At 56.9% G+C, this 26,025-nt stretch overlaps 4 protein-coding genes and 1 long non-coding RNA gene across 9 annotated transcripts; 3 read left to right on the top strand and 2 right to left on the bottom strand.

Annotated features, from left to right (window-relative positions):
• Positions 1-2,840: 2,840 nt before the first annotated feature.
• On the top strand, positions 2,841-6,829 carry LOC123623213. The gene is made up of 4 exons (XR_006729821.1): positions 2,841-3,648; positions 4,159-4,305; positions 5,343-5,434; positions 6,098-6,829. It is a non-coding gene; the product is annotated as an uncharacterized LOC123623213 (long non-coding RNA).
• On the bottom strand, positions 3,487-7,809 carry ABHD14B (abhydrolase domain containing 14B). 4 transcript variants are annotated; one of them, XM_045530082.1, is made up of 4 exons: positions 7,464-7,809; positions 6,391-6,629; positions 4,879-5,120; positions 3,487-4,523 (listed from the first exon to the last, which is right to left on the bottom strand). In XM_045530082.1, exons 1-4 carry the CDS (start codon positions 7,766-7,768, stop codon positions 4,344-4,346), a joined length of 966 nt encoding a protein of 321 aa, XP_045386038.1. In that variant the 5' UTR covers positions 7,769-7,809; the 3' UTR covers positions 3,487-4,343. The 4 variants fall into 4 exon arrangements, with proteins under 4 accessions (XP_045386038.1, XP_045386039.1, XP_045386040.1 ...); XM_045530083.1 differs by having other exon boundaries at positions 6,391-6,617; XM_045530084.1 differs by having other exon boundaries at positions 6,391-6,614; positions 7,464-7,808.
• Positions 7,810-8,541: 732 nt separating this feature from the next.
• ABHD14A (abhydrolase domain containing 14A) lies at positions 8,542-13,430 on the top strand. 2 transcript variants are annotated; one of them, XM_045530079.1, is made up of 6 exons: positions 8,563-8,651; positions 10,256-10,370; positions 11,030-11,241; positions 11,416-11,531; positions 12,618-12,853; positions 13,070-13,430. In XM_045530079.1, exons 3-6 carry the CDS (start codon positions 11,048-11,050, stop codon positions 13,250-13,252), a joined length of 729 nt encoding a protein of 242 aa, XP_045386035.1. In that variant the 5' UTR covers positions 8,563-8,651; positions 10,256-10,370; positions 11,030-11,047; the 3' UTR covers positions 13,253-13,430. The 2 variants fall into 2 exon arrangements, with proteins under 2 accessions (XP_045386034.1, XP_045386035.1); XM_045530078.1 differs by lacking the exon at positions 10,256-10,370 and having other exon boundaries at positions 8,542-8,651.
• A 1,773-nt stretch (positions 13,431-15,203) lies between these two features.
• LOC123623208 (aminoacylase-1) lies at positions 15,204-20,451 on the top strand. The gene is made up of 15 exons (XM_045530076.1): positions 15,204-15,410; positions 15,735-15,846; positions 16,527-16,591; positions 16,682-16,786; positions 17,098-17,192; positions 17,506-17,582; positions 17,675-17,764; positions 17,862-17,918; positions 18,259-18,332; positions 18,415-18,464; positions 18,584-18,728; positions 18,831-18,899; positions 19,786-19,865; positions 20,013-20,073; positions 20,159-20,451. The coding sequence occupies exons 2-15, from the start codon at positions 15,753-15,755 to the stop codon at positions 20,321-20,323; spliced, it is 1,227 nt and encodes a 408-aa protein (XP_045386032.1). The 5' UTR covers positions 15,204-15,410; positions 15,735-15,752; the 3' UTR covers positions 20,324-20,451.
• A 1,929-nt stretch (positions 20,452-22,380) lies between these two features.
• RPL29 (ribosomal protein L29) lies at positions 22,381-24,899 on the bottom strand. Its single transcript, XM_045530075.1, has 4 exons — positions 24,749-24,899; positions 24,283-24,327; positions 23,893-23,957; positions 22,381-22,913 (listed from the first exon to the last, which is right to left on the bottom strand). Exons 2-4 carry the CDS (start codon positions 24,317-24,319, stop codon positions 22,500-22,502), a joined length of 516 nt encoding a protein of 171 aa, XP_045386031.1. The 5' UTR covers positions 24,320-24,327; positions 24,749-24,899; the 3' UTR covers positions 22,381-22,499.
• Positions 24,900-26,025: the final 1,126 nt, after the last annotated feature.

Below are 26,025 nucleotides of genomic sequence, written 5' to 3'. Positions count from 1 at the left end.
GAGTCTTCATAGCCAAGGGAAACTAAGGCAGGCCCAGGTCCAGACTGGGATCCAGGTGAAAGACCACAGCCCCCCCTCACCATCTCACCTAATTGAGAAAGGTCTCTAGCTTCTATTCTGCATGCTAAACACTGTATGCTTACTCTGCTGCTCAACAGCCACCCATGGCTCCCCAGTGCCCAAGGAATAAAGCCTGATATCCATGGACAGGCAATCAAGGCCCTTCAGGATCTGGCCCCTGCCAACTTCTCCTGTCTCATCTCCACCCCATCCTCCACACACGCCAGGCTGCAGAACACACCGAGCACCTCCAGGCCTCTGGGCCTTTGCCCAGGCTGATACCAGCTCAAAATGCCCATCCTCCCCACTCTCTGTCAAAATCCTTCTCAAAGGCCACCTCCTCTGTGGAGCCCTCCCTAACCTTTCAAGTCAGATATAACCACTCAGGCCTCTATGCTCCCCAGAGATATGACAGCAACTTAAAGGAGTCCCAGTTGGTATTCCTGGGCCTGTCTTCCACTAAACACAGAGCTCCAGAAAGATAGGAAATTTGAGACAGGACCAGGCTCAGTGTGCAGGGAGAAGAGTTAGGGCTCACAGAGCTTGGGGGCATTTGGGACTGAAGATGGGGCTCAGGGTCCCAGAGGAGTAATGAGGGTAGGGTGAGAAGACTCGGAGCGTGAGGGACCAGCCACATGGGCAGAGCCAGGACCTGCCTGGACTGGATTCCTAATTCCTTCTGCAGCATCCCCAGCCCCTGCTCCAGCTGTTTTTCCAGGTCTAGGGGCTCTCCAGGCATGTCACTGGGGTGTCGGATTTGGGCTGTGCTTTGGGATTTCTGGGGGGCCAGAGTGGGTCTCCCCATGGGGAAGGGGGGCTAAAAGAGCTGGGAGTGGGGTAGGTTTCAGAGTCGAGTCAGGCTCAGCCTGTCACAGCTGGAAGGGCCTCACCAATCAAGATAGGAATCTGAGGCCCAGAGAGGAAGGAGACTGTAAGGCTACAGGGGAGGCAAGTGGCAAAGCTGGATTCTTCCAAAGGTCTACCTGTGCAGCTTAGATCTCTTTCCCCAAGGGGTCAGCACCACTGGGCAATGGTGACACAGGCTGGAAGGGGGGCAATGATGGGAGTAGGGAGGCTGGACAGAGCCTGTCTGGGGACACAGGGTGGGGCAAGCCAGCCTCCCAGTGGCCTGGGCCTGCCAGGGTGTGTGGGCCGCCTGCTCCCAGCCCCCCACCCTGAGCATGCAAGGAGAACAATCCCCTTGTGTTTGGGCAGCCTGAGCTTGCATGCTGATGAAGGCTGGGGGTGGGGGCTGGGATGGGGGCACCTTGGAGGTTGAAGGGGCTCCAGGACCTGGAATGGCTAGGGGATTTTCAGATGAGGAAAGAATAGGGTCCCAGGTATTGGACCTGAGGCAATGAGGGTGATCCCAGGGAACAGTGAGCGCTGGAGCTCAGCTCCTAGGGAGTCCGTGGTGTCTAAGAGCTCTTTGTGGGGGAAGGAGGGCCTCTGGGACACATACCCTGTTGGTCCAGCATGAAGGTGATCATCCTGGGCTTGGTGGGGACCCAGAGCCCCACATTCTGGGAGAAGGAAAGCAACTGGCGCTGGGTACATCACCTTGAAGACCACTCCCCTGGGTGCTGGGGCCGGGCGGGGCACTGGGTGCCACAGGTCTCAAGATGGCGGGCCAGGGATAGTGGAGTAGGAGGCCAGCACCTCCCTCTCCTGGCCAGGCAGGCATGAGGGCTTGGTTGAAGTGAGTAGCAGAGCCCCCCACCCCCACTCCACCCCCCAGGACTCCTGGCAAGAAGCTAGGTCAGAGCTGAAGGGTTGAAGAGCCACAGGGCAAGAGGGACCACTCTGAGCCCCCTACTGTCATTTCCATACACCCATGGCCTGGAGGTCTGTGTCTGGCTCCCCAAGGACTGCAGAGAACGGGAAGGGGTGTGTGCCCAGCCAGGAGCTGCAGGGGAATGGCAGATGGGGGCAGAGAGGAGCAGAACCAGAACCAGGGCAGGAGGTCAAGAGAAGAGCAGGTCCAAAACACAAAACAGTGAGTGGGATGGGGTCTCAAATCTGGGATCTAAGGTCCAGGAAGCCCCTCCCTGGTGCTGGGGGCTCCTCTGGCAGACCAGCGCCCCCCACCTGTGCAGGCCTTGGCCATACAGGACAAGGAACATGTCATGTTCCTCGCAGTCTCCCAGTCCCCTAAACCCGGGACCCCAGCCCGTGGATCTGGGCGCGGGCTCTCCACCCCCAGGCGAACCCCCAAACTTCGCGGCCCGCCGTGCCCCGCCCGGCCCGCGCCCTACCTCGCTGGGGCTGTCCTGCGGCGGCGGCGGCGGCGGCACAGCGGCTGGGCCGCTCAGTCCCACATTGTCCCCGGGAGAGGCGGCCGCTCACAACTGCGAGTGACATCAGCTGCGAACAATGAGGGGTTTGACAGGCGCGGAGCCCGGCCGGCCCGGAGCCCGGCTCCGCGCGCCCCCCCCACCCCCCGGCCCGCCCGGCCCGGCCCCTCCCCGCCCCCTCCCCGGATCCGATTACAGCGCGGCGGGCCCGCCCCAGCCGCCCCAGTGCCGCAGCCGCCCGCCCCGCCCCGCGCGCCGCGGTGCGCCCCGAGCGGCGGCCGCTTCCGGGAGGGCTCGGGAGACCCTTCCCCTGCAGCTCCCAGAGCCCCCGGGGGTGGGGGGCAAGGGCGTCCGGCCTGAAGCGCGGGCCCCAGCCACGCTCCGCCCCGTGCAGCTCCCCTCCGGCCAGGCCAGTCCTTCCGGCCCGGGCCGCCCGCCCCGCGCCTCTGCCGAGCCCCCTGCACCCCCCATCGCGGCCTCGCCCCAGCGCCGCCCGGCCCCGCCTCGCTCCCGGCCCGGGTCCCTTGGAGCTCTGGCTTCGACCCTCCGCCCCGCCCAGCTCCCCGCTCTCCTCGCTCCTGCGCCATCCACCGCTCGGGCTATCGCCCACCCAGACCCGTGCCCCTCCGCCGCCCACAGCTCCGCACTGCCTGGCCCTTGTCCGCGTAGGACAGGTTACCGGACCAGCTGGAGGAGGGGCCTGGGAGCCGTGTGTCCCTGGTGCACCCCGCCCCGCGATTCCCCCAAATCTACCTCCAGAATTCCTTTTTGGGTTAGGGTTGCAAGAGATGGGCACCCTAGAGTCCCTTACCAGGGAAGGGATGAGTGGGGGGAGGAGTTGAGCTGTTCCCAAGTCCCCCGGAGAGCCCCCCTGGGGAGCAAATATTTCCCCCCCTCTGTAATCGGCTCAGCCTGGTCTCACTGACCTCCACCTCCCCCAACAACTGAGTGTCTTGGCACCTGGGTGTGTGTGGGTGGGGAGGGGAATCCAATCTCCCTTCCTTTCCATCTGGCCTGTGGACAAAGGGCAGGGGGACCATCTGGTCCCACCAGGGTGGGGGAGGGGCCCACAGTGTTGGTCCCAGGGGGTGGGGGAGGGGCGGCGCTCTGGAAACTGCAAGAGCCTGTGGGGTCTAATTGCATCACTTTATTTCACCGACCTCCACTCTCTGTCTCCCCACCCCCACCCCCACAGCAGAAAACAAGCTTGGCTGAGAAGATCCAGGCTTGATGACCCCAGGGGGTGTGGAGCATCCAGAAGGAAAGGGAAAAGCAAGAACTGAGAGGCAGAGAGGTGGCCCTTCCCTTGTGTAGGGCATTTCTGGGCTGGGGCCAGCTGCAACCTGAGTAGAATCCAGGGCTAGCCACACCCTAAGCCTGGCAAAAGGGTCTCCTGCAAGGGCTGGCCCATGGGGTCCCCACTTTCCCAGCCAGTGAGGTGCTGCATGGTTAGAAGTGCAAGTGTTTGTGTGGAGGCATGTGTGCATGTGCATGTGATACACAACTGCACATGAGAATGTGCATGTCAGTCCAGGGTTACATGTACCTATGCAGCTACTCCCAAGTGAAGGATCATATTTGGGAACATAGATAGCTTCTAAAAGTGTAGGCATGCATGTGGGCATGTATGTATCTGTGGCCTAAAGAGGTGGGGAAGTGTGTGTGTTGGGGGAGTGACTGACCTGCAGGACAGCTGAAGGAGGCGGAGGGGGTGGAAGGGGAAGCCCAGCAAGCCTAGCACAGAAGGATTACCCTCCCCAGATTACGCGTCCCTTGATTCCTGAGTTTTTCCTCTTGATTTTAGCTCATCAGTCCATCACTGCAAGATAAAGAAGCAGAAAAGACAGACCCCAAAAGAACCCAGAAAGACATATAGACAGACACACCTGTTGCATGTGCATGACGAGCCAGAGCCCATGGAGGGGAGAGAGAGAGAGAGAGAGACCTCAAGGTAGGCAGGCAGCCCACCCCCATCAGCAGTGCGGGACCTCATGCTAGCCCCTGCAGGAAGTCCAGCAGCCCTGTATGCCATTCCTCGGGTTTGTCCAGGTAACAGGGGTGCCCCGCCCCCTTCATGATCAGCACCCGGTGGTTGGGCAGCTGCTTCAAGTGCTCAAAGCTAGATTGACCCATGGGATCCTGGTCTCCATATACAATCAGAGCTGGAGTCTGAAAGAAAGGAAAGGAGGGCAGAGTGAACAGGAACCCGACACACCAGCCCCATCCTCCTGGAGGCCAGCTCCAACCCTCCCCGCCAATTCAGTCTCTCCCTTGGGCCACCCCAAATGAGGAGGAGAGACAAGCTGGCCCAGTGGGTGGGGGCATGGATTGATGTCTGCCCCAGCACACAGTTTAGCACAGGCCTTGGCACAGTAATCTGCTAACTAAACAAAAAGGGTAGAGCTTAGTGGTGATCTCCTCCCAGAAGACACCCTTGGTTACCCAGCCCCCAGATGAGAAAGGCCCAGGGATGGATCCTTCCTTGCTCCCAGTGGGGGCATCTCAGCTTCCCACACAGGAGTACCTTCACACTGGCATAGTCAGCAGCATTGATTTTGTCAGTGCAGATGGGGGCCACTGGCACATAGCCCCGGAGCTGGGAGCCAGGGGCGGTGAGGAAGGGCAGGGAGTACATGCCACTCAATGACGGACTGATCACAACTGGGGGGCCCAGCTCCAAGGCATCTACCACAGCTGCCAGGAAGCTGCCAGGGACGAGCTCCTTCATAGGGGCAGGAGCTGTTGCTTCCTTGGAGCGCCCCAGACCTGCAGGGATTCAGATGTGGGAGAGACAAGACCAGGGCAGTGAATGGGAAAACAAGAGAAAGAAGATCCCTTCCTCCAGGAAGCCTTCCTGAGTCAATCTCTCTGTGCCCAGGTTCCCGTTAACACCCAGTGTGCCCAAGTTTATTCTGACAGCAGCCTCGATCTATCACATTGTGGCAAGCATGAGGCATTTCTCTTCATGTTTGGGCCCATCTCTCCCAGGAATAACAGTGTCCTGGAAAGAATCAGGTTCTGACGTCCAACAGGATTGGATCCAAGTCCCAGTTATCCATTTACTGTCCATGTGACCTTGGGTAAGTCCCCCTCAACTCTCTCTCAGCTACTCAGTTTCCCCATCTGTTAAAAGGGGATAACAAAAGTATCTGCCAGTTAAGACTGTGTGAAAATTAACTGCTTAAAAGGCACCTCGCCCTGGATTGGCACAGGGTGGGTTCCTCAAGGACAGAGGCTGAGGGGCTAGTTCTGCACTCATACCCGCCCCCCCCACTTCAGTCAGTCCATCCCCACCTTCACCATCAAGATTAGCTCAAGACCGTTGCCCTAAAGCTCAGCCCAAACCACTGTTGTAACCAGTCCTGTCCAGGCTGGAGGCCTGCCTTTGGGCCCTGAAACCACACCAGCCCTGGCTGGTGAGAGGGTCAGATCAACCCCTCGCACCAAGGGCTGGGACCCGGTGGTCCAGGTTATAACAGGCAGTCTGGGGGCTGCCCCTACATCCTCCAGAGCCCAGCTCAGGGCTTTGCATAAGGGATCACAACTGGGGGCCTGGGCACCCACCAGGCCCTGCCCCCTAATCCCCCAGGAGACTCAGGTCTCACTATTCAGGGCTCCAACAGCCTGTGGTTATAACTCAGTGAAAGTATTTTACTTCCAACTGGCTGAACACCAATTACTATGTATCAGGTACTAGCTACTTACTCACACTCATGTGGATAATCTCATTCCATTCTCACTAGAGCCTGCCCCAAACGTGAGTGTGGTTACCTCCCATCGCAGTTGAGGACACAGGCTCGGAGACACTGAGACAGTGCCCGGTAACAGTGAGGAGCAGCTGGGCAGTGTCCAAACCATATCTGGGTCAAGACTGGAAAAGCTCAAAGGTCCTTGTGTACTGAAGGTCAGTGTGTACTGAACTCTGTCAAACTCTGGGCCCAGCCTGCCTATGTCCTCCCAGTCCTTCCAGGGCCCCAGCCGTGGGTCCCCAATGAAGCCTCCCCAGCCCCTGCCCAGAAGCCTGCCCCTGAAGTACCTGGTAGGTCAATGGCCACAGCCCGGTAGCCAGCCTGGGCCAGCATGTGCAGCGTACCCAGGTTCTGCCAGGTCTCGGAGGAGAAGCGGATACCGTGCAACAGCAGCACAGAGAAGCGGACCTGCCCACTGGCCGGCCGTGCCTCTCGGAAGAAGAGGCTCTGGCCCTGCACCTGGAAGGTGGCCTCGCTCTGCTTCACAACGGCCGCCATACCTGCTGCTGCCCTGCTGATCAAATGCCTGTGGTTCAAAGCCAGGCTGATGAGGGGCCACAGAACAACTGCCCAGGTGGAGCAGGGAGGCCGCCACAGACAGGAGGCTTCCAGAACTCTAGGAACATGCTTTGGGGTCAGGATGACATAGGTGTTATTTCTGCCTCTGCCACTCAGTTGTGTAACCTTGGGCCTCAGCTCCTTCCTCTGCAATATGGGAACAATAAAGTGTCCCTCAAGAATTAGGAATTTAATTAAGAGTTTAAAAAAAAATAACAGTGAGGGTGCCTGCTGATGGTAAGAGCTCAAAACGTGGGGCTCCCGTGACGATTGCTGCTCTCATCGTTACTATCCTCTACAAATGGGGATAATTCAACAGTACTAGCGCCAGGCGGTTGATAGGATTAATGAGGCCACGCATGTGCATGCCTAGCACATAGTAAGTGCTCAATCAACAGTTTCGCTTATCGACCTCATCCTCCCCAACGCACTGTTGTGCGTTGGCACCTTAGGCCGGAGGGAGCCCAAGTTGGGGTAAAAAGCCCATTTTCCAGAGGCGGAAACCAAAGTGCCCCGTGGGGGACGGGCTTTGGAATTCTGGCTCGCCCCGGACGCGGCGCTCAGCGCGCTGCCCGCCACGGCCCAGCGCGTTAACCCCGCAGTCACGGGCGCCGCCACGGCTCGTTCTGTCTCCTCCGCCGACCACGGTTCGGGCTCGCCAGGTCTGGAAGGGGACACGGGGAGGAGGTGGGGGCAGCCCCGAAGGAGGGGACCTGGGGATCCGAGATGGGAAGATTTGGGTAGGTGCGGGTGGGTTTTGACTGGAGAGAGGAAGAGAGGGTCGAGAGCGCAGGGCGGGTACCTGGGGAGCTGCGTGGACTCGCGCAGACCGGAGGCGGGCGACTGCGGGCGGCGGGTGGGCCGGGGCTGGAAGCAGGGAAGAGGCCAGCCCGGGGGCGGGGGCTGGGCCGTGTTCCCGGGCGCCCTCTTGCGGCCACAAGCTGCCGCTGACTCCGTCGGCGCCGTTGAACCCTCTCCTCGTTCTCTCTGTGGCCTGTTTCCCCAAGCCCTCGGCCCCACGATCTCCGCGCGGTCCCGAAACCACCAAAGGCCTGCTCCACATGGACGTGGCGCAGCTTGAGGAGGAGGGCTGCTTCGGGATCGCATCCCTGCTGCTCCCGTCCTACCCCATCCCCCTCATGCCCAGCCAGAACCGCCCAGGGCCAGAGTTGTCTGGCTGGCACAGAGCTGTGCCCCTGGCACGGAGCTGAGGTCCGACAGGTTTGAATGCGAGGCTCCGCCAGTGTCCAGCCAGGTGGCCTTGATCTTTTCCCCAATGCCTCCGAGTCTGTTTCCTGCCTGTAGGGTGAGTTGGGTGTTGCCAACCTCTGCAGGGCACCAAAAAGAAGTAAACCCTACGTGCTCCGTACAGCCTCCCTATGCTGGGCTGGTCGCCGCGCGGAGCCCTGAGCCTGGGACAGACCAGACGTTGGTCACATACCGCCAACCAGGGTGGGTACCATGAGTACACGTGAAGGAGGCCAGCGCCCCCCACCACCGTGTGTGTGCGCAGGGAAGTGGTTGGGCTGAGACCTGGCGCTGCTGCATGACAATATCTGGCATTCACACAAAGAGGCCTCGGCCCCTACACTGTTCTCGGCTTGACCGGTTCTTAAGTATGTACTTATGACAACCCTATGCTGTGGATCTTATCCTTAACTCCTGGACAGACCAGAGAGCTGAGCGAGGATGAAGATGTTCTCGGGGGAAGAAGCCAGGTGGCTCGCCACCGTCCCGCAGGCCAAAAGCATCCTGGAAAATGTGGACGGGCATCGGAGCTCCGGGGCGCCGCCCCCACTACCCCTGCCGCGGGGCCGGCTAGGGAGCTGGGCACCAGGCCCGCGGCTGCGGACTGCGCATGCGCGTCTCCGTGGCCGCGCTCCCCGCCGCCGAGTGCGGGAGCAGCCGCCCGAGCGGCGAAGGCCGCGCCATGGTCGGGGCGCTGTTCGGCTGCTGGTTCCGCGTGGGCAGGGCCCGCCCGGTCGGCCCGGTGAGTGTCCCCGGGGAGGGAGGTCGGCAGGCTGCCCGAGGGCCGCCATCTCTGCCCCTCCCCTTGCCCCCGTGCCCTAGAGCAGAGTCCTGTGGAAGCCGCGGGCGCTGGGGCGGCGAGAGTGCGTGTGCACGTGTTGGCGTGTTGTGTATGCGCGCGCGCACGCGTCTGCGTGTGTTCTCGGAGGTCTGAGTGTGTGTATGTGTCTATGTGGTGTCTGTCAGCGTGTGTTTCTGCGCGCTTACACTGGGGGTGTGTTCCTCAGTATGTCAGCCTGCTTGTATCCGCGTTTGTCTACTCTGTTTCTGTGTGCATGTGACTTTGAGGGTACGTATCTACCTGTGTGTCTGCCTGTGCGTGGCTTGTGTGTAGTTTTAGGGTCGTATGACTGTGTGCTTGAGTATTTCTGAGGATCTGTATGTGGTCGTGGGTTTTGTTTTTTATTTTAAGAGATGGGGTCTTGCTATGTTGCCCAGGCTGGTCTCAAACTCCTGGCCTGCAGCAGTCCTCTCCCCTTGGCCTCCCAAAGTGCTGGGATTACAGGCGAACTGGGATTACATATCTAGCCTGTGTGTGGTTTTGAAAGCATGTGTGCCTCCATCAGTCTGCCTTCCTGATGCCTGACTGTGTGCATGATTTAGAGGGTATTATTACAAGGGATTGGTTGTGCAAGGAGGCTGCATGTATATGCAGGGAATAGCTTGTGCAAAAGCAAAGTGCATGAGGGCAAGAATCGTTGCCTGTGTACAAGTGTATACACCTGTGTCATTGTCACTGTACATTCTAGTGACCTAATGTAGGCACAGTTTACCTCAGCCCCACCATCTGTAGAGCAGATTAAGTAAGCCCTGGGCTGCAGTCCTATTACTACTGTCTAGTCCTGGCCGCACCCTAGGTTGCTAAGGCAATGGCTGATGCCCTGTCCCTCCATCCCAGGAGAGGCACGGGGACATCCCCGGCAGACAGATAGAAAAGGTCCCATGGGTATGCTCCACCTGGTGGGATCCTGGAGTAACACCCAGTTGGAGGTGTGTGTCAGAGGCTGTGGAAGAAAAGAGTGCACTCGTCCTCCGCCAGGCTCCTGCTTTTCCAGAAGCACCAGAGAGGATGCCACTGGGGCCCACCTGCACCACCTGACCCCAGAGCCTGGGGGTGGGAGGCTGGGGAAACATCCCAAAAACATCCTGGAGAGGTGGGTGGGGCCCAAGACAGGTCCCCAGCTCCTAGCTCAGCCTGGTACCCAGTTGGTGCTCAATAAAGATGTATTTACTAGAATCCTGGGATGGGGCAGGCATGCTCATCCTAGGCCCAAGAAATGACAGAGACAGCTTTTTGTCAAGTCCATTGTATTATTTAAATCCCACAGCAGGTTTGGGAGGGCAGCCACAAGGGTATCCCATTTTACTGACAAACCGAAACACACAGTCAGGAAGTGGCAATCTCAAAAGCCAGGGCTACCTGCCCTGTTTGAGTCCTGGGTCCAGAGTTCTGTCCTCTGGGCTGGCAAAGGCCCCTGACTTGAAGAGTCCGTGAAGCAGGTCATTTGGCTTGAGGCTGTTTGCGTGTGAGGAATGGGAACATGGAAGTGACATTCATCTCTCCAGCCCTGTGCTGGCTTTCCATTTCTAGGTACACCATGCTCCTCCCTGTGCCCCCTGCTCGTGCCTCAGCATTTCCTCCATCACGGATCTTCTCTATGAGCCTTTTAATACAACTGGGGTAGGCCATTAAATGTAATGTGATTATAAAACCCATTCTGATTTTAGCAGTGTTAAATGTAGCAAGGTAAAAACAACCATTTCCAAACACGCCCTGAGTGGGAGGTTCCCTTGATGGTCCTCACCACTCTGTCCACCAGCAAGGTTCCAGTTCATCCATGGCCTCCCAGCCCTTTCCTTCTTGGCAAGCCAAGTGTAGCCTGGTGGTTAGGAGCCCAGCCCCAGGTTCAAATCCCAGCTCCCCCCACTTGCTACCTCTCTGAGCCTCCATTTCTTCATCCGTAAGAGACCTATAGTCACATCTGCTCTCCAGTGTTCTTTGTGGATCTGTGAGCCTTCGTATGTGAAGGGCCAAGCCCAGGGCCTGCTGTCACTTGATGATCAGAAGTGATTTGCTGCCACAGTGATGATGGTGGTCACTGAGCGTGCTTTGTGCCAGGGGATACCTCAGAGACACATCCTAACTCTGCAGGGTATCTGATGCCCTGGCATGTGGAGTAGTTGGGTGTGAACCCTCAGACCTTTGCCCAGAGCAAAGGAAGGGGCAAGGGCTGCAGCTCTTCCTGCTGGGGGATTCTGGGTGGGGTTTTGGGGTAGGGTCCGGGGATCATTGTCGGGACTGAGCCCCCAGCCTCTTTTCCCTCTGCTCTTCTCCTCCAGACTGTGGTACAGACCTTCATGAGCCGGTCCCAAGTAGCCCTGCTGGGCCTGGGTCTGCTGCTCATGCTACTACTGTATGTGGGGCTGCCCTGCCTCCCTGAGCAGACTTCCTGGCTCTGGGGAGACCCCAATGTCACAGTCCTGGCTGGTCTCACCCCTGGCAACCCCCCCATCTTTTACCGCGAGGTGCTCCCACTCCACCAGCCACGCAGGTGGGTGCTGACCGAAGGGTCTAGTGGAGGGACTAGGCCCAAGGGGAGTCCCTGTGTGGGACCTCAGTCTGACTCAGGGTGCTCAGGGACTGGGAGGGCAGTGGGAGAAGCCTAGGAAGAAAGAACGGTGGCTTTCCCAGGCCCCAGGATACATATTCCCCTGTGTGCCCACAGGGTGGAGGTGGTGCTACTCCACGGAAAGGCCTTTAACTCCCACACATGGGAGCAGCTGGGCACACTGCAGCTGCTGTCGCAGAGGGGCTACCGGGCTGTGGCCCTTGACCTTCCAGGTGAGCACCCCCACCCCAGGGTCTAGGGAAGCAGGATGCAGCAGCTACCCCCAGATGGGGGAACTGGAGAGGTCGGGAAGCCTAAGGTGTGGCTGGGAGCTTTAGGACTCCAGTGTCTGGACAAGCAGTGGCAGGTCACAACACAAGATGGCACCACAAAAAAGTCTGCATTTTTATTTCTACCTTGAAAACCACAGTGTAGATTGTTGTATGTCACCGAACAAATAGAACCGTGACTTACTTCACAAGCAGTCGTGGTGGGGAGGGGCTCACTATACTTTTTATCACAGACTATGTAGTTTTTGTGTTTTTAAATACACAGATGATTTGTGCTATCATTCTTGTCATTAAGAAAAAAAATCAAAAAATAGTGAAGCCCTCAGAGACTGGTGTCACATTTCTCTCCCTCTCTAAGCAGTTTGGGGTGTGCCAGACCCTCTTCTAGGCATTTTCATACACAGAGATACAGACAATATGCTGGTTGTCTGGTGGGGACTGTTGTCCTTCCTGCTCAGCTAATCCATCTGCAGCTCAGTTTTCTGCCAGGACACGATGTCGCATGGATCACGCCAGTCCATGCAAACCACCCTCTGGTTAACTCCTCAGTGTGCACCATAGGAAGGAGGCTCAGGGTTTATCCAGCCACTCCTCTACTGGTAGATACGTAGGTTGACTTAGAGTTTTCAGTGTCAGTTGAAATGCTCACGTAATGTAGCTGAAGCATCTTTGGACATGCTTCTTTGAGCATGTGGTCACTAATTTTTCTAGGGTAGCTATTGAGGACAATTGATGGGTCAAAGGATACATATTTTAAAATTTTGACAAACACTACCTCACTCTCCAAAAAGGCTACACAGATTCATTCTCCCATCAGTCGTGTATGAAAATGCCCATTTCCCCATATCTTCTCCAACACTGGATGTTTAGTCTTTTTAGTTTTGCTAATAGGATGAATGAAAGATATGTTTTTCTAGCAGGCCTATTGGATTAGAAAAAGTAGCTTCTAGGAGGTTTGGGGTAGCATGTGCTATGCGGTCCTGGGCCGCTTTGCAGCGCCCCTCAGCTGGTGCCCGCTACTGTTCTCAGGTTTTGGGAACTCAGCGCCTTCAAAGGAGGCAAGCACAGAAGCAGGGCGGGCGGGGCTGCTGGAGCAGGTGCTGCGGGACCTGGAGGTGCGGAATGCCGTGTTGGTGAGCCCCTCGCTGAGTGGACGCTATGCCCTGCCCTTCCTGATGCGAGGCCACCACCAGCTATGTGGATTTGTGCCCATCGCACCCACCTCCACCCAGAACTACACCCAGGAGCAGTTCTGGGCCATGAAGGTACTGGGAGAAGGATCTTCAAGGGTCCTGGCACCCTGTCCCTGGCTTGGGTCATGGGGGTTCAGGACTCAAGTCTTACCTGGAGGGACATGGCTTTATCCTTCATCTTAGATGGAAGAGGTGGGGTGTTTGGGGAAGGCTTCCTAAGGAGGTGGTTTGGGGGTGGTCAGATCCTCAGCAGGCCCCAGGGTCACAGCCCCTTGTCTTGCCTTACAGACCCCAACCCTCATCCTGTATGGAGAGCTGGACCGCATCCTGGCTCAAGAATCTCTGCGGCAGCTCCGCCACCTGCCCAACCACTCTGTGGTGAAGCTACGCAATGCAGGCCATGCCTGCTACCTCCATAAGCCACAAGACTTCCACCTCGTCCTCCTTGCCTTCCTTGACCATCTGCCTTGAACTAACCCACTACCCAGGCCCCAGGCCTGGCCTGAGCTTGAAGGGTCTGGACCACAACCCTCCTGCCACCAGGGAGGCATCGCCTGGGATTGGAGGGCAGAGGTCAGAGGGTCAGACCCAGCCAGGACCTCTCATTTCATCTCACAGACACAATAAAAAACCATTTGTCTTGCCTGGGGTATGACAGGTGCCATTTCCTAGCATGCTTTGGGAGAGGCAGGAGTGGGAGGCAAGTCTGGGACTGCTTTGGGGCTGGGAGCTGCAGAGTGTGCTCCAGCAGCCTGAGAGGGCTAAGACTGCACCACTTCCTAGCTGTCTGCCCTCACCACTCTGCTTCAGTTTCATCATCTGTAAAAGGGGCGTCATGGCAACATCTGACTCTGAGGGTGGCTGTAGGATTGCATGAGTATGGATAAGTGAAGCACCTGGCCACACAAGTCTGGGAAAGGGATGTATCACTGCTGCTGCATGACCACTGGGATTGTGGATTGTTGGGAAATGCAGGGTCTGAGCACCTGAGTTGGGGGAGTCAGGAACCTGGGGCCAAAGGAAGCAGGATATGTAGAGGTGGCTGTGGGGAATGAGGTTTAAGAATTAACACAGCTGGGGGATGGACACGCTTGAAGCTCTGACTCACGTGGGGCAAGGGCAATATACTTAACCTAAACATTTGTACCCTCATTATATGCTGAAATAAAAAAAAAAAAAAAAAGAATTAACAACACTGTGGTCCCCGTGCCGTGGCTCATGCCTTTAATCCTAGCACTCTGGGAGGCCAAGGCAGGAGGATTGCTTGAGGGCAGGAGTTTCAGACCAGCCTGAACAAGAGTGAGACCCTGTCTCTACTAAAAATAGAAAAATTAGCTGGGTGTCATGGTACGTACCTATAGTCCCAGCTACTCAGGAGGCTGAGGCAAGAGGATCACTTGAGCCCAAGAGTTTGAGGTTGCAGTGAGCTAAGATGACACCACTGCACTCTACGCAGGGTGACAGAGTGAGTCTCTGTCATGAAAAAAAAAAAAAAAACAGCATTGCTGGTGAACTGCCAAGCCTGTGTGCCCCTTGTTATCTATGGGTGAGCGGCCAAGACTGAAACCCCAGGAGGGGTGGAATGGACTCCTCCCCTCCCCTCCCCTGCCAGCCTGCCTCTTTGGCCCAGAGGTTGAAGTCTTCACCCCTCCTGCCTCCCCAAGCTAGTTCTGCCCCTGGAGCAGAGGGCAGATCTTCCTGGGGGTACAAATGGCAGCCAGATGCACACGTGGGCATCTGTCTACACCTATGTGCAGCCTGCGGGTACCAATGGGCCACCTGTGCCTCTGCTTAGCGTCCCTCCCTGGAGGTTGCAGAAGAGCCAGAGAGTTTGGCATGGTTTCCCCACCTCTCACACTATCATTCAGCATCACAATTACATCCTCTCACCATGACATCCTGTCACACCTACCCACCATCTCACACTCATATTGGCACACACAGTCATACCCACTGATACACTGTTAGATTTGCCCACACAGTGGCGTGTTCACACCATCACTCGTGCTGTCATCATGCATTTAGCTTTCATCTCTGGCTCATTGTCCCAGCACCCACTCTGCGCCCCCGTCAGGGCAGAGCTCCTGGTGTGGGGCAGACAGACGTTAACCAGTAACCTCACCACACAGGCAGCGAGGCAGTCAGGGAGCACCTCCTTGAGGGGCTGAGTCATGGGAAGCGGAGCGGCAGCATTCTCGCGGGAGGGGGCAGGGGAGCAGGCGGACTTTGCAGCCCTGCACCCCGAGAGCCTCCTCCCCTCCGGCTCTGTCCCGAGGCTGAACGAAAGGCCGTGCCCTGGGGGCGGGGCCACCCGGGGGCCGGGCGTGGGGGCGTGTCCTCGGGTGGGGCGGGGCCAGCCCGGAGCTCGCCGCTCGCCGCGGGGGCTGGCAGTGGCGGGGCCGCCCGGGGCCAGGCCCGAGTCGCGCTGGGACGCCTGCGCCGAAGCGGCCGCAGGGATTGGGACGGCCCTTACTTTTCGGTCTCCGCCCAGCGGTCCGGCTCCGGCCACGTGGTGGGAGGATGAGGGCGGTTCTGAGCCTGAGGCCTCACTGAGACTCACTGGAGTCCCGGCCACAGTCGGGGCGGACGCTGGGAGGCGAGCGCGGGCTCGAGACCAGGAGAAAGCGAGGTGGGGAGCCCCGGAGAGTAGAGGAGGCTCCCCGGCTTGAAAGCCGGGCAGCTGGGGGGCATGTTTGAAGGAGGGTGGGGGGAGTCGATGCCAGGGGTCAAACCTAGCTCAGCTACTCCCTGGCAGAGGCACAGACTTCATGGGGCTCTTGTGGGGATTCAATAAGGAAATGTGCTGAAAGCAGCCAGCACAGCGCCTGAAACGGAATGGGGGCTCCGTTCATGGGGGCCCCGACACAGGGCGTCCTCTCCTCTGGGACGTCCGGGGAACTGGTTGGGGAAGGGCTGTGTGCAGAGGGTAGTTAGCCATTCACTTTGCCCCCAGCTCACCACGCGCAGCGCCATGACCAGCAAGGGCTCCGAGGACGAGCACCCATCCGTGACGCTCTTTCGCCGGTACCTGCGCATCCGCACCGTCCAGCCCAAGCCGGACTACGGTGAGAAGGCGGTGCTTCCAGAGCCTGTGATGGGGCCTAGGGGGCGGGGGCTGTGCTCTAAACTAGCTCCAACCGCTGTCACCCAGCCGAAACTCACTCCTCAACCCCTCTAGCCATTCCCCAGATCAGCAGACTGAGGCCGCCCCTCCAGGCTGTGGAGGAAACCTCTCCCCAGGGGCTGTGGTGCTTCAGAGGTTACTCCTGGCAGCTAGTTAAAGAACAACTCCACTTCACTCTGCAGAGCGGGAGTGGTTGGGGGAGACTGGGGCAGCCACGACGGCCCTCCAGAGCCTACTGGGGCTGGACAAAGTCCACAGCCCTTAGGGAATCGAGCTTGGTGGCTGGAAATTGTGCACATGAGTCCAAATCCCTGCTCTGTGATTTACCAGCTGAGAGACGTTGGGTGAATCTCTGCATGTCTTTATGCCGTAGTTTCCCCATATTTAAGGAAGATAATGACACCTGCCTCCAACCCTGGACTTCCTCCTGGCATTCCACAAAGGGTCACACTGGCCAAAAATATCTTCTTTCTTGGGGACAGAAATGCAGGTGTCTCTGAGGGGTGTGGAATTGTGTTGGGAAGGCAGCAACCCATCTCTGAGTCTGCTCCCCTCTCTGGGCTGCCTGGCTACTGGGGGCCATGGTAGGCAGAAGCAGCCCAAGACTCTCTGTGCCCCCAGGGGCTGCCGTGGCCTTCCTTGAGGAGAGAGCCCACCAGCTGGGCCTGAGCTGTCAGAAAGTGGAGGTGAGCCTGTGGCCCTGAGTAGGGAAGAGAGAGGGGTCTGGGGCACCTCCTCACCCTGTGCTGACCACGTCCTCTCCTGACACTTTCTAGGTGGCACCTGGCTATGTGGTGACCGTGCTGACCTGGCCAGGCACCAACCCTTCACTCTCCTCCATCTTGCTCAACTCTCACACGGATGTGGTGCCTGTCTTCGAGGTGTGTAGTGGGGGCAGTGCAGGCCTTGGGGACAGACATATTATAGACCCCAGAATCCAATCTCAGCAGCCCATGGTGCTGGTCCTGGCACTAACTCTCAACATCCATACCGCAAGCAGGCTTCGCCCAGCAGTGACTGCATGTGGCAGGCTGAGGAGGATGGCAGTCAGCTGCTTTCAGCATTCTGTCCTCACCACTCCACCTGTCACCCCAACCCTATGGTGGGCTCCTAGGGCAACCCACCGTTAACCAGAGTTCAGTGGCCTGACTAAATTTGGGGCTTGGGCCCCTCTTCTCATCCCTGCCTCCAGGAACACTGGAGTCATGACCCCTTTGAGGCCTTCAAGGATTCTGAGGGCTACATCTATGGCAGGGGCACCCAGGACATGAAGTGTGTCAGCATGCAGTGAGTGTCCTCTCTCCCCAGTCCCCACAACGTCCCCACCAGTCCAGGGGATTAACCCAGGACCTGGGAGTGTGATTGGAGAACCTCAAGGCCAAGGGACGTCTTGACCCCTTACTTTGGGCAAAATTACTGCCATGACTATAACATGGATGGGGAGACTGAGGCCCAGAGAGGGCCAGGGGCTTTCTGGAGTTCCTGCCAGGCTGTAGTAGGGTAGGGTCCAGGGCACAGGACTTCAGCCTGTCCGCCCTGCCTTCTGGGCCAGCCTGAGCCTCTGGTGGCTCCCCCAACACCTGGCTTATTGCTCCCTTAGGTACCTGGAGGCAGTGAGGAGGCTGAAGGTTGAGGGCCACTCTTTCCCTAGAACCATCCACATGACCTTTGTGCCTGGTAGGAATGGCTCAGGGAGGGACACCTCTGGGAAGCGGGAGGGTGTGTTGGGGAGACAGCTCCCTCATCTCATGTTCTTATCGCTTTTACAGATGAGGAGATCGGGGGTCACCACGGCATGGAACTGTTTGTGGAGCGGCCTGAGTTCCGGGCCCTGAGGGCTGGCTTCGCCCTGGATGAGGGTGAGCAGGTTGGCCTGCACTGAGTAGCCGGCAGGGGTAGGGAGGATGCTAGTGGGGCCAGGCGACTCCATCCTCTGAACCCCCTTTCCCCCCTCAGGCCTGGCCAACCCCACTGACGCCTTCACTGTCTTTTATAGTGAGCGCAGCGTCTGGTGTGAGTATGGGCTTGGAGGGGGGTCACTGTATGAGTGGGAGACTAGGCCAGAAAGGGCAGGGTCCTGTGAAGGGTCACACGGCAAGCTGGGGCCTGAGTAGTCCTTGAACCCAGGGCTTCTGCCTCCTAGCCCCTTCCTACCTGGGCATCTCCGTCCTGGGCTTCTCTGAGGGCAAACCCTGACTGTGGGCAGAAACCAGCTCTATGCTGCAGCCTCTGAGGGGGACAGAGCCCTGCCAGAGAAGCTTGGCACAAGGGGGACCCCAGCCCACCCCAGGGTTGATTGCATCTCCAGCCCTTCTCATGCCGAAGACCCTCCCTTCCCCCTCCATCTCCCCAGGGGTGCGGGTTACCAGCACTGGGAGGCCAGGCCACGGCTCGCGCTTCATTGAGGACACGGCAGCGGAGAAGCTGGTGCGTGGCACAGGGGAGGGAGTGTGGGAGCTCAGGAGGCTCTCATAGGGCTGCTGTCACATCTAACCTCATTCTCTCCTAGCACAAGGTTGTGAGCTCGATCCTGGCGTTCCGGGAGAAGGAAAGGCAGAGGTGAGGCAGCCGGGGAAGGAGATGGGGGTGCCTCTGGGGGACTGCACAAGAGAGGAGGGAAGCTGAGCCACCTCCTCGTATCTGTTGCTGCCCATCCCCTGCCCCCTCCCCCACTGCAGGCTGCAGTCAAACCCCCACCTGAAGGAGGGGGCCGTGACCTCCGTGAACCTGACTAAGCTAGAGGGTGGTGTGGCCTATAACGTGGTACCTGCTTCTATGAACGCTGGCTTTGACTTCCGCGTGGCACCGGATGTGGATCTAAAGGTGCCACCTCCACATGGATTTGGAGGAGAGAGGCTGGGTCCTCAATCGTCTCCTAAAGGCTCCGGGAAAGCCTGAGGAGTTAGCTCATCTCCCTTCTTTTAGGCTTTCGAGGAGCAGCTGCATGCCTGGTGCCAGGCAGCTGGCGAGGGAGTCACCTTGGAGTTTGCTCAGGTACGAGTTGGGACCTGTGATGGGGGAGTGTAGGGGCTGGGGGAGACTGGGCGCACCCAGTGTGCGACAGCGTGGGAGTGTGTGCTTGGCGTGTCTGCATACATCTGGGCGTTTTTTTTTATCTGTGGCAGACACTTTATTCACTCAACAAGCATTCGTTGTGGAGGCCACTGTGGGTGCTGGGGAATACTGTGGGAGTAACATTAGGTACAATTCTTGCCCTCATGGTGTGAAAAGGGGAAATAAATAAGATATTTATATAGTATTACTTTTATGTAAATATGAACACATATGGTCCAGGAAAGGTGGGATCTCACACTCTGAGAACCTATAACTGAGGTATTCAACTAGTCTGAGAAGGCCATGCATGGTGGCTCACACCTGTAATTCTAGCACTTTGGGAGGCTGAGGCTGGAGTATTGCTTGAGGCCAGGAGTTCGAGACCAGCCTGAGTGAGACCCCATCTCTGACAAAAAATACAAAAATTAGCCGGGCATGGTGGTTCAAGCCTGTAGTCCCGCCTACTCAGGAGGCTGAGGCAGGAGGATCACTTGAGCCCAGGACTTTGAGGTTGCAGTGAGCTATGATGACACCACTGCCCTTAGGCCAGGCGTGGGCAAAGTGAGACCCTGTCTCCAAAAAAAAACTAGTCTGAGAGGTCTAGGGGAGAACTTGGGCTAAGACCTAAAGGATGGGCAGCAGTTAAGTAGATAGAGGGCATGGGAAGGTCCCAGACCTGGAGCATTTGAGGGGCTGAAAGAGGGCCTTTCGCTGGGTAGGGGTGGGGAGGTGTTCTGTGCCAGGCACAGCCCACCCTATGGGAAACAGGGCAAGATGCCCAGGCCCCTGTCCTGATGCTGCCATCTTCCCTCTTGCCCCACCACAGAAGTGGATGAAGCCCCGAGTGACACCTATTGATGACTCAAACCCCTGGTGGTCAGCTTTTAGCCGGGTCTTCAAGGACATGTGAGCACACTGACCAGCTGTCCTTACACAGCCCAGCTCCCTCCCTCTCTCCCTCCCCACCTCTCTTCCACCTTCAGTTCTTCCCTTGTGCCCCCTCCTACCTTCCTCCCCGTTCATCAGGCTCCTCCCCCCCCCCCCCCTGTGCAGGAACCTCACTCTAGAGGCGGAGATCTTTCCTGCTACCACAGACAGCCGATATCTCCGCGCGGTGAGCCCCTTGCATGGCAGTGTGTGGGCAGTGGACGGGGCCTGAATGGTGGCTTTTCCCTAACGGCCCCTCCTCGTCCCTGCAGGCGGGGATCCCAGCGCTGGGCTTCTCACCCATGAACCGCACACCTGTGCTGCTGCACGACCATGATGAGCGGCTGCACGAGGCCGTGTTCCTCCGTGGGATTGACATATATACACAGTTGCTGCCTGCCCTGGCCAGCATACCTGCCCTGCCCAGTGACAGCTGAACCCCCAGGATCCCCAACCTCTGACCCTGGAGTTTCCATCCCAACTAGAGCCAAAGACCTTCTCTTCCTTCTGCCCAATAATAAAATCCCTGTATGGGCAGGGTCTGTCTCTGAAGTACTAACAAGGACACTCACGGAGCAGAAACTCTCATTTCTCTGGGGACACACTATTACCATTCCCATTTCACAGATGAAGGAAACAGCCTGGCTTTGGAGTCTTCCCAAAACCATTCCACATTGCTCTTTGCCCCTAGACATAGCACTCCCATCCAGTACCACCCAGCCATATCTGTGCCCAGCAATAAGGGGCCATAGCTCATGTTTTTAGTGGCTACCATACTTAGATCTGACCTGTGAGGTGAGGGATTCAGTTCCCACTGAAGGGAGATACCAAGACATGGACCTCAGGGGACCACTCTTGTCTTTCTGGGGATCTATTTGGGATCCTGAGACAGGACCAGAAGGGGGCACCTGAGCCCTTGCCAGATGTGGGGCAGGGAGAGGGAGAACTTCCAAGGCATGACTGCTGGCATTTGTCAAAACCCATGGGTTCTGGTGTTGGGAGCAGAGGTTACAGAGGGGCAGGGTACCCCCAGGGTAGACCAGGTCAATTCATCTTAGAGCCTCCAGCACCCTAGCCTGGGACCACAGACCAGTGTGTACAGAGGCCCAGGATTTGGGCTTCAGTCTCAACCTTGCTGAGCCCTCAGGTAGTACCAAGAGTCAGCTATGACCCCAGGGGCCTTCTTCAGCTGAGCTGATCTGTCCTGTCCTCCATGAGGGGGACAGGGGAGACAGGGAGGGCTGGCTTTTTGAAGTTTCTAGTTGTAGCCAGAAGGGAAGTCCAGAGCTTGGCTCTCTGGTCTGCAGGCTTAGTACTAATGACTACAGAGCTTGGTGGGCAACTGAAACTCAAGCACCAGACCTTGTGCTTCCTTCGCGTAAGGCAGGCTCCAAGTGGAAGCTGGAGGCTGAGGGCAGCAGCTGGCTGTGACTTTAAGAAGGCCTAGTTGAAGCCCCTGACCTGGAGTCTGGCCTCCCTCTCAGACCTTTCTCCTGGCAGGATGACTGGGGAAAGCAGGGCCTTTACACCCTGTTCAGGATACTAGCACACAGGCCTTACTTTGGAAGTCATCCAACCTGGTTACCTCCAATGGGGCCAAGCCATCTTCAGGACACAAAATATGCTCCTGCTCCCTTTCCAGACTCCACCTCCATCTGACATCCTCCCAACCCTAGTTGGGCAAATAAAAACTTCCTAGAGTCCCATGTGGACTGCCTGGGCTCAAATGCTACCTCCATGCCTTCCTAGCTATACAATTAAGTTTCCTTACCTGTGAAACAAAGATAACAGTAGTATCTATTTTAGAGGCAAGGGGATCGATATACCATGAGCCGCATCTTCTGCTCTGGCATAAAAGTGCCCCTTTTTGGGTTTCCAAAGTGCCCAAGGCTGATTTTGAGGATTAAATGTAACTGGAACAGTGCTCCACCTGGTACCTTCTACAGGAAGCCCCCACAAATACCTAGCACTAAACTATTTGCTCCACTGGCTGCTCTATTAAGATCCTGAATGTATGTGAAGCAGCTAACCCAGCAGCACAGCAGGGTCAGGCCCAGTCATGGTAGTAATGCAGTGCCAATGCTGCCCTGCCTTCCTGGGTCCCTAGCACTTGGGATCAGCACAACCCAGAGCAGTAGATGCTGGCCAGGTGCACTAGGAATGGCCCAAGTCTAGGACATAACAGGCCAGAGTGCAGAATTGCTCAGCAATGCCCCAGCCCCTTCCCTCAGGGTATGCTTCAAGACCTAACAAAGAGGTTTAGGATTTTCCTCCTTTCCTCAGCAGCTCACCCAGTTCGGCAAGCTATGTGCCCCAGCTCCCCTAAAGCCTCTGACCATTTCTTATTTACTAGGTCCCCTTCTTGCACCCCAGGGCCCCAATTCCTGACTCCCACCCACACCCCACCATCCACACAAGGCTACTACTGTCTTCTCCCACACCAACAGAGATAGCAACCCCGCCTCCCACCCAGCCCAGGATCATAGACACAGGCTAACAGATCCTGCCTCGGGTTTATTCGTACAAACAGTACAGGAGGACCCCAGCCCCATGCAGACAGCAGCCCAGGGGTCACTCCAGTCCTTCTGTCCTCATGTTGGCAGACAGAGGCCTCTACTCTGGAGCCTTCGCAGGGGCCTGGGCACCTTTGGGAGCCTGAGCTGGAGCTGGAACTGAAGCTGGTGCTGCAGCTGAAGCCGCAGATTGGACCTTGGACTGGGCCTTAGACTGGGCCTTAGACTGGGCCTTGGTTTGATCCTTAGCCTTTGGCCGGCAGAGCCTGAGACCCTTGGCAATGCGCGCACGAGCACGCTTCCCAAGCTTAGGGTGGGCAATGTAGGCAAGTCGACTGAGCTTGCGGCTCATGCCCTTTGGGATCTTAGCCTTAACCTCCTTGGGCTTTACGAGGGCCTTGATAGCTTCAGCACGTGCACTCATGGCCTTGGCGTTGTTGGCCTGCATCTTCTTCAGGCCCTTCTTGTTGTGCTTCTTGGCAAAGCGCATGTTCCTCAGGAACTTGGGGTCCACCTGGAAAGCGGGAAAGGTACAGGCAGTAGCATGTAAGGCCCCCAAGTCACTCTCTGATGCCCCTCTCCACAAGGGTGCCCAGCATTCTAAAGACAGCATCAAGTCAACCTTAAATGTGGAAACAGCCAACCCTTAGAAACGTACCACTGCCCCAGGGAGCCAATGCTCCACCTGGCTAATGCTGTGCAGACCACAGTTTCAAGGTTACATGCCCAGAGGCTAGTAGAGCAAACAGTCAAATCCAAGTGCAGAAGAAAAAAAAGAAGGCTGCTGCCCTCTCTGCCAAGGTTGCATGGCAACCTACAGAAGGGGTTCAACCAAGTTTTTTCTCTGAAATCCCCTCAGGGTTATCCCCTCCCCCTTTAGAGGAAGGTGTCAATTAAACACCAAGTCTGGCCCCATAGACTCACAGATGAGGCAGAATAAGAGACTAAAGTGGGGAAACTAAGGTTCAGATTTTGTGACTTACCCCACAGATCAGACAGCAAGGGTACAGGGGAGGAAAAGACTGGGGACAGCCTTAGCTGTCCCCTAGACCCTACAGCCTTCTCAGCTAATCCTTAGAACTCCCTGACCCAGGAAAGGAAGCTGACCCCAAGCCCAGCACTGGGTCAGATCCAAGGTTTTAAGGCTAGTCAATGTGCAATGGAAGGATCACAAGGTGCCCAGTACACACAGACAAGGCCACTCCTTACCTTAAGTGCTGTGGCCAAGCAAGGGAGCCAAACAAAATGCCCTCAGGAGGTGGATTACATTCTGACCAAAGGGTTACACTTCAGACCAGGGAAGGCCAAGAAAAGCTTTGTTATGGGTCTGGCAGGGCAGAGAAAGGAATTATAGGCTTTGGTGGGCCAGATGAGACAAGCGACAAGCTCTGCACAGGCAGAGGATGAAGCTGTAAAAAGGCTGTATGGCACGCTATACTGTGTACCTGGAGCCAAGACAAGACATTTATGTGTGATTCGGCGTACACACTCACCCCCTTAAGAGATTCATATCTTTGTGATCGGGGTTTCTTGATGCCATTTCTGTGCCATTTTCGGGCTGTGGGGGAAAAAAAAGAATTAGGCCAATAAAAAGATTTTCTCTAATAAGACCACCCAACATCAGAGCTAGCAAGCTTGGTAGACCCAACGCTTCCTAGAGCAAATGTTATTGACATCTGGAAAACTACCGCTGAATGCAAAGCTCTGTGGGTATCTCAAGTGGCTCTCTAGCTCCTAAACCTATAGCCCCAAAGATATTGCCAGTTGAAAACAAAATCAGCCCCAGGCCCACAGTGGTTATGTGCCCCCTCTCACCCTGCCCCCATATCCCTAAACCAATCTTTGCCAGGGTCTGGGATGTGGACTGGGCCCAAGAAACTTACACTGGTTGTGTGTGGTGTGGTTCTTGGACTTGGCCATGTCTACACCTGGAAGACAAAAGTGGAGATCAGGACTGCGGGCTCGCCGGGCTGGGCCACCTCTGCCGCCCCTACCTGGTGGAACGTGAGTTCAGAAGCTAAAATTAAGCTGCAGAGAGAAGCTTGGATCTGCGGCCACCACCAGCCGCAATTCACTCTGCACGATCCGATGCCTATCCCCGCCTCCCAAACCCAGGTAATGAGGCCCTGAGGCCAACTCCCCAGCCCCACAAGGCTGCTTTCCCCCGTAAAGTCCGACTTCTACCCCTGCCATCCATGGAGCCCTTGGGGACCTAGAAGAACCACCCCCACGCCGCAGCCTCTGCTCCCCACATCCACACAGCCAGTCTCCTTGTCCTCCCTGCAGCCCGCGCCCCGCCGCTGCGCATAAGTCGCGGATGGTATCAGATGCCTCGCTACCAACACTTACCGTAACCCGCGGCCGCTGAAGAGCCTGGGACCGGAAGAGAAAGAGAGGCTGCGGCGCACCATGGGAAATAGGACCGACGACGCCGGAAGGTACTACTGGAAAAGCTCCCCCCAGCGCCGGGAGGAAAGGTTCCGAAGCCCGGAAGGACGCAAGCCAGACGGGGACGCGGTGCTACGAGCCTGGCTCCGCCCCCTTCGGGCTGTCTCTTCCTTTTCGGTTTTCCTCTTTCTTCTGTTCTTTCGGGACCTGGCTGTTGGGGCTCGGTGTTGCTAAAGATCCTGAAAGTAAAGGAAGTCCTTGAGGAATGTATGTGAGGCAGAGAGTGACAGATCTGTGTTCCTAAAAAGTACCCCTGGCTCCTTCGTGGAGACTGGACTGGAGGGGGCAGAGAGGAGGAGCGAGAGGTGTGAGGAGGCAGGTACAGGGCACTGCGGGAGGGCGACGGCTGCCTGGACCTGAGCAGGGGCAGTGGGGATGACCGGACTTGGGAAGCAGACGATGAGGGAGAGAAAGAAGTCAAGGATAGCCTCTAAGTCTTTGCCTTGAACATCCGGGTGAATGCTGGGGCTGTTTACAGAGATGAGGAAGATTGGGGAGAAGCAGGGGCTTTGGTTGTTTGGGTTTTGGGCGGGGGGTGGAGGGGGGGTGCTGCGGGGGGAGGTGATGATCTCGATGTTTCTCTTAAGATGCATTAAATATGAAATGCCAATTGAACATCCGAATTGAGTAAGTGTTCCTTCCTAACAACTCTGTTGCCCTCTCTGCCTCTTCCCCCTAAGTTCATTTTCCACACAGCAGTGGAGCCTGAGGCCTCTATTTAAGGTACAAATTAGATCCTGTCCCTTAAAGTCTGCAAGGGCATCCCCTTGCATTGAAGATAATTCTTTACCTCCCCTAACCCTGGCAACCACTCCTTGTCATTTACTTCTTTCCAAACCCATGGCCTCCTTTCTTTCTCACCAAGCACAAATACATGTTCCTGCCACAGTGCCTTTGCACTTGCTATCCCCTCTCCCTGGACTGCCCTTCTTGCTCTTTGGATGTTGTACTCTTTTTCTAGAGGCCTCCCTGGACTGCACTGTCTACAATAGAGATCCTCTGTCCCATCCGCAGTTACTCTATGTTTTCTCATTCTGTTTGCTTCCTTCATAGAAATTTCCCAGACTCTATTTACTTGTGTATTTGTACATTGTCACAAGCACCATGAGTTTGGGACTGGTTTGATCACCTTCATTTTCCCACTGCCTAACAGCATTTGATGTAGAGCAGGAGCTTAA

The sequence above is a fragment of the Lemur catta genome, chromosome 18 (assembly GCF_020740605.2).
Source record: "Lemur catta isolate mLemCat1 chromosome 18, mLemCat1.pri, whole genome shotgun sequence".
NCBI lineage: Eukaryota > Metazoa > Chordata > Mammalia > Primates > Lemuridae > Lemur > Lemur catta.
Note: the sequence above shows the minus strand (reverse complement) of the source record. Positions and strands in the feature narration are given on the sequence as shown.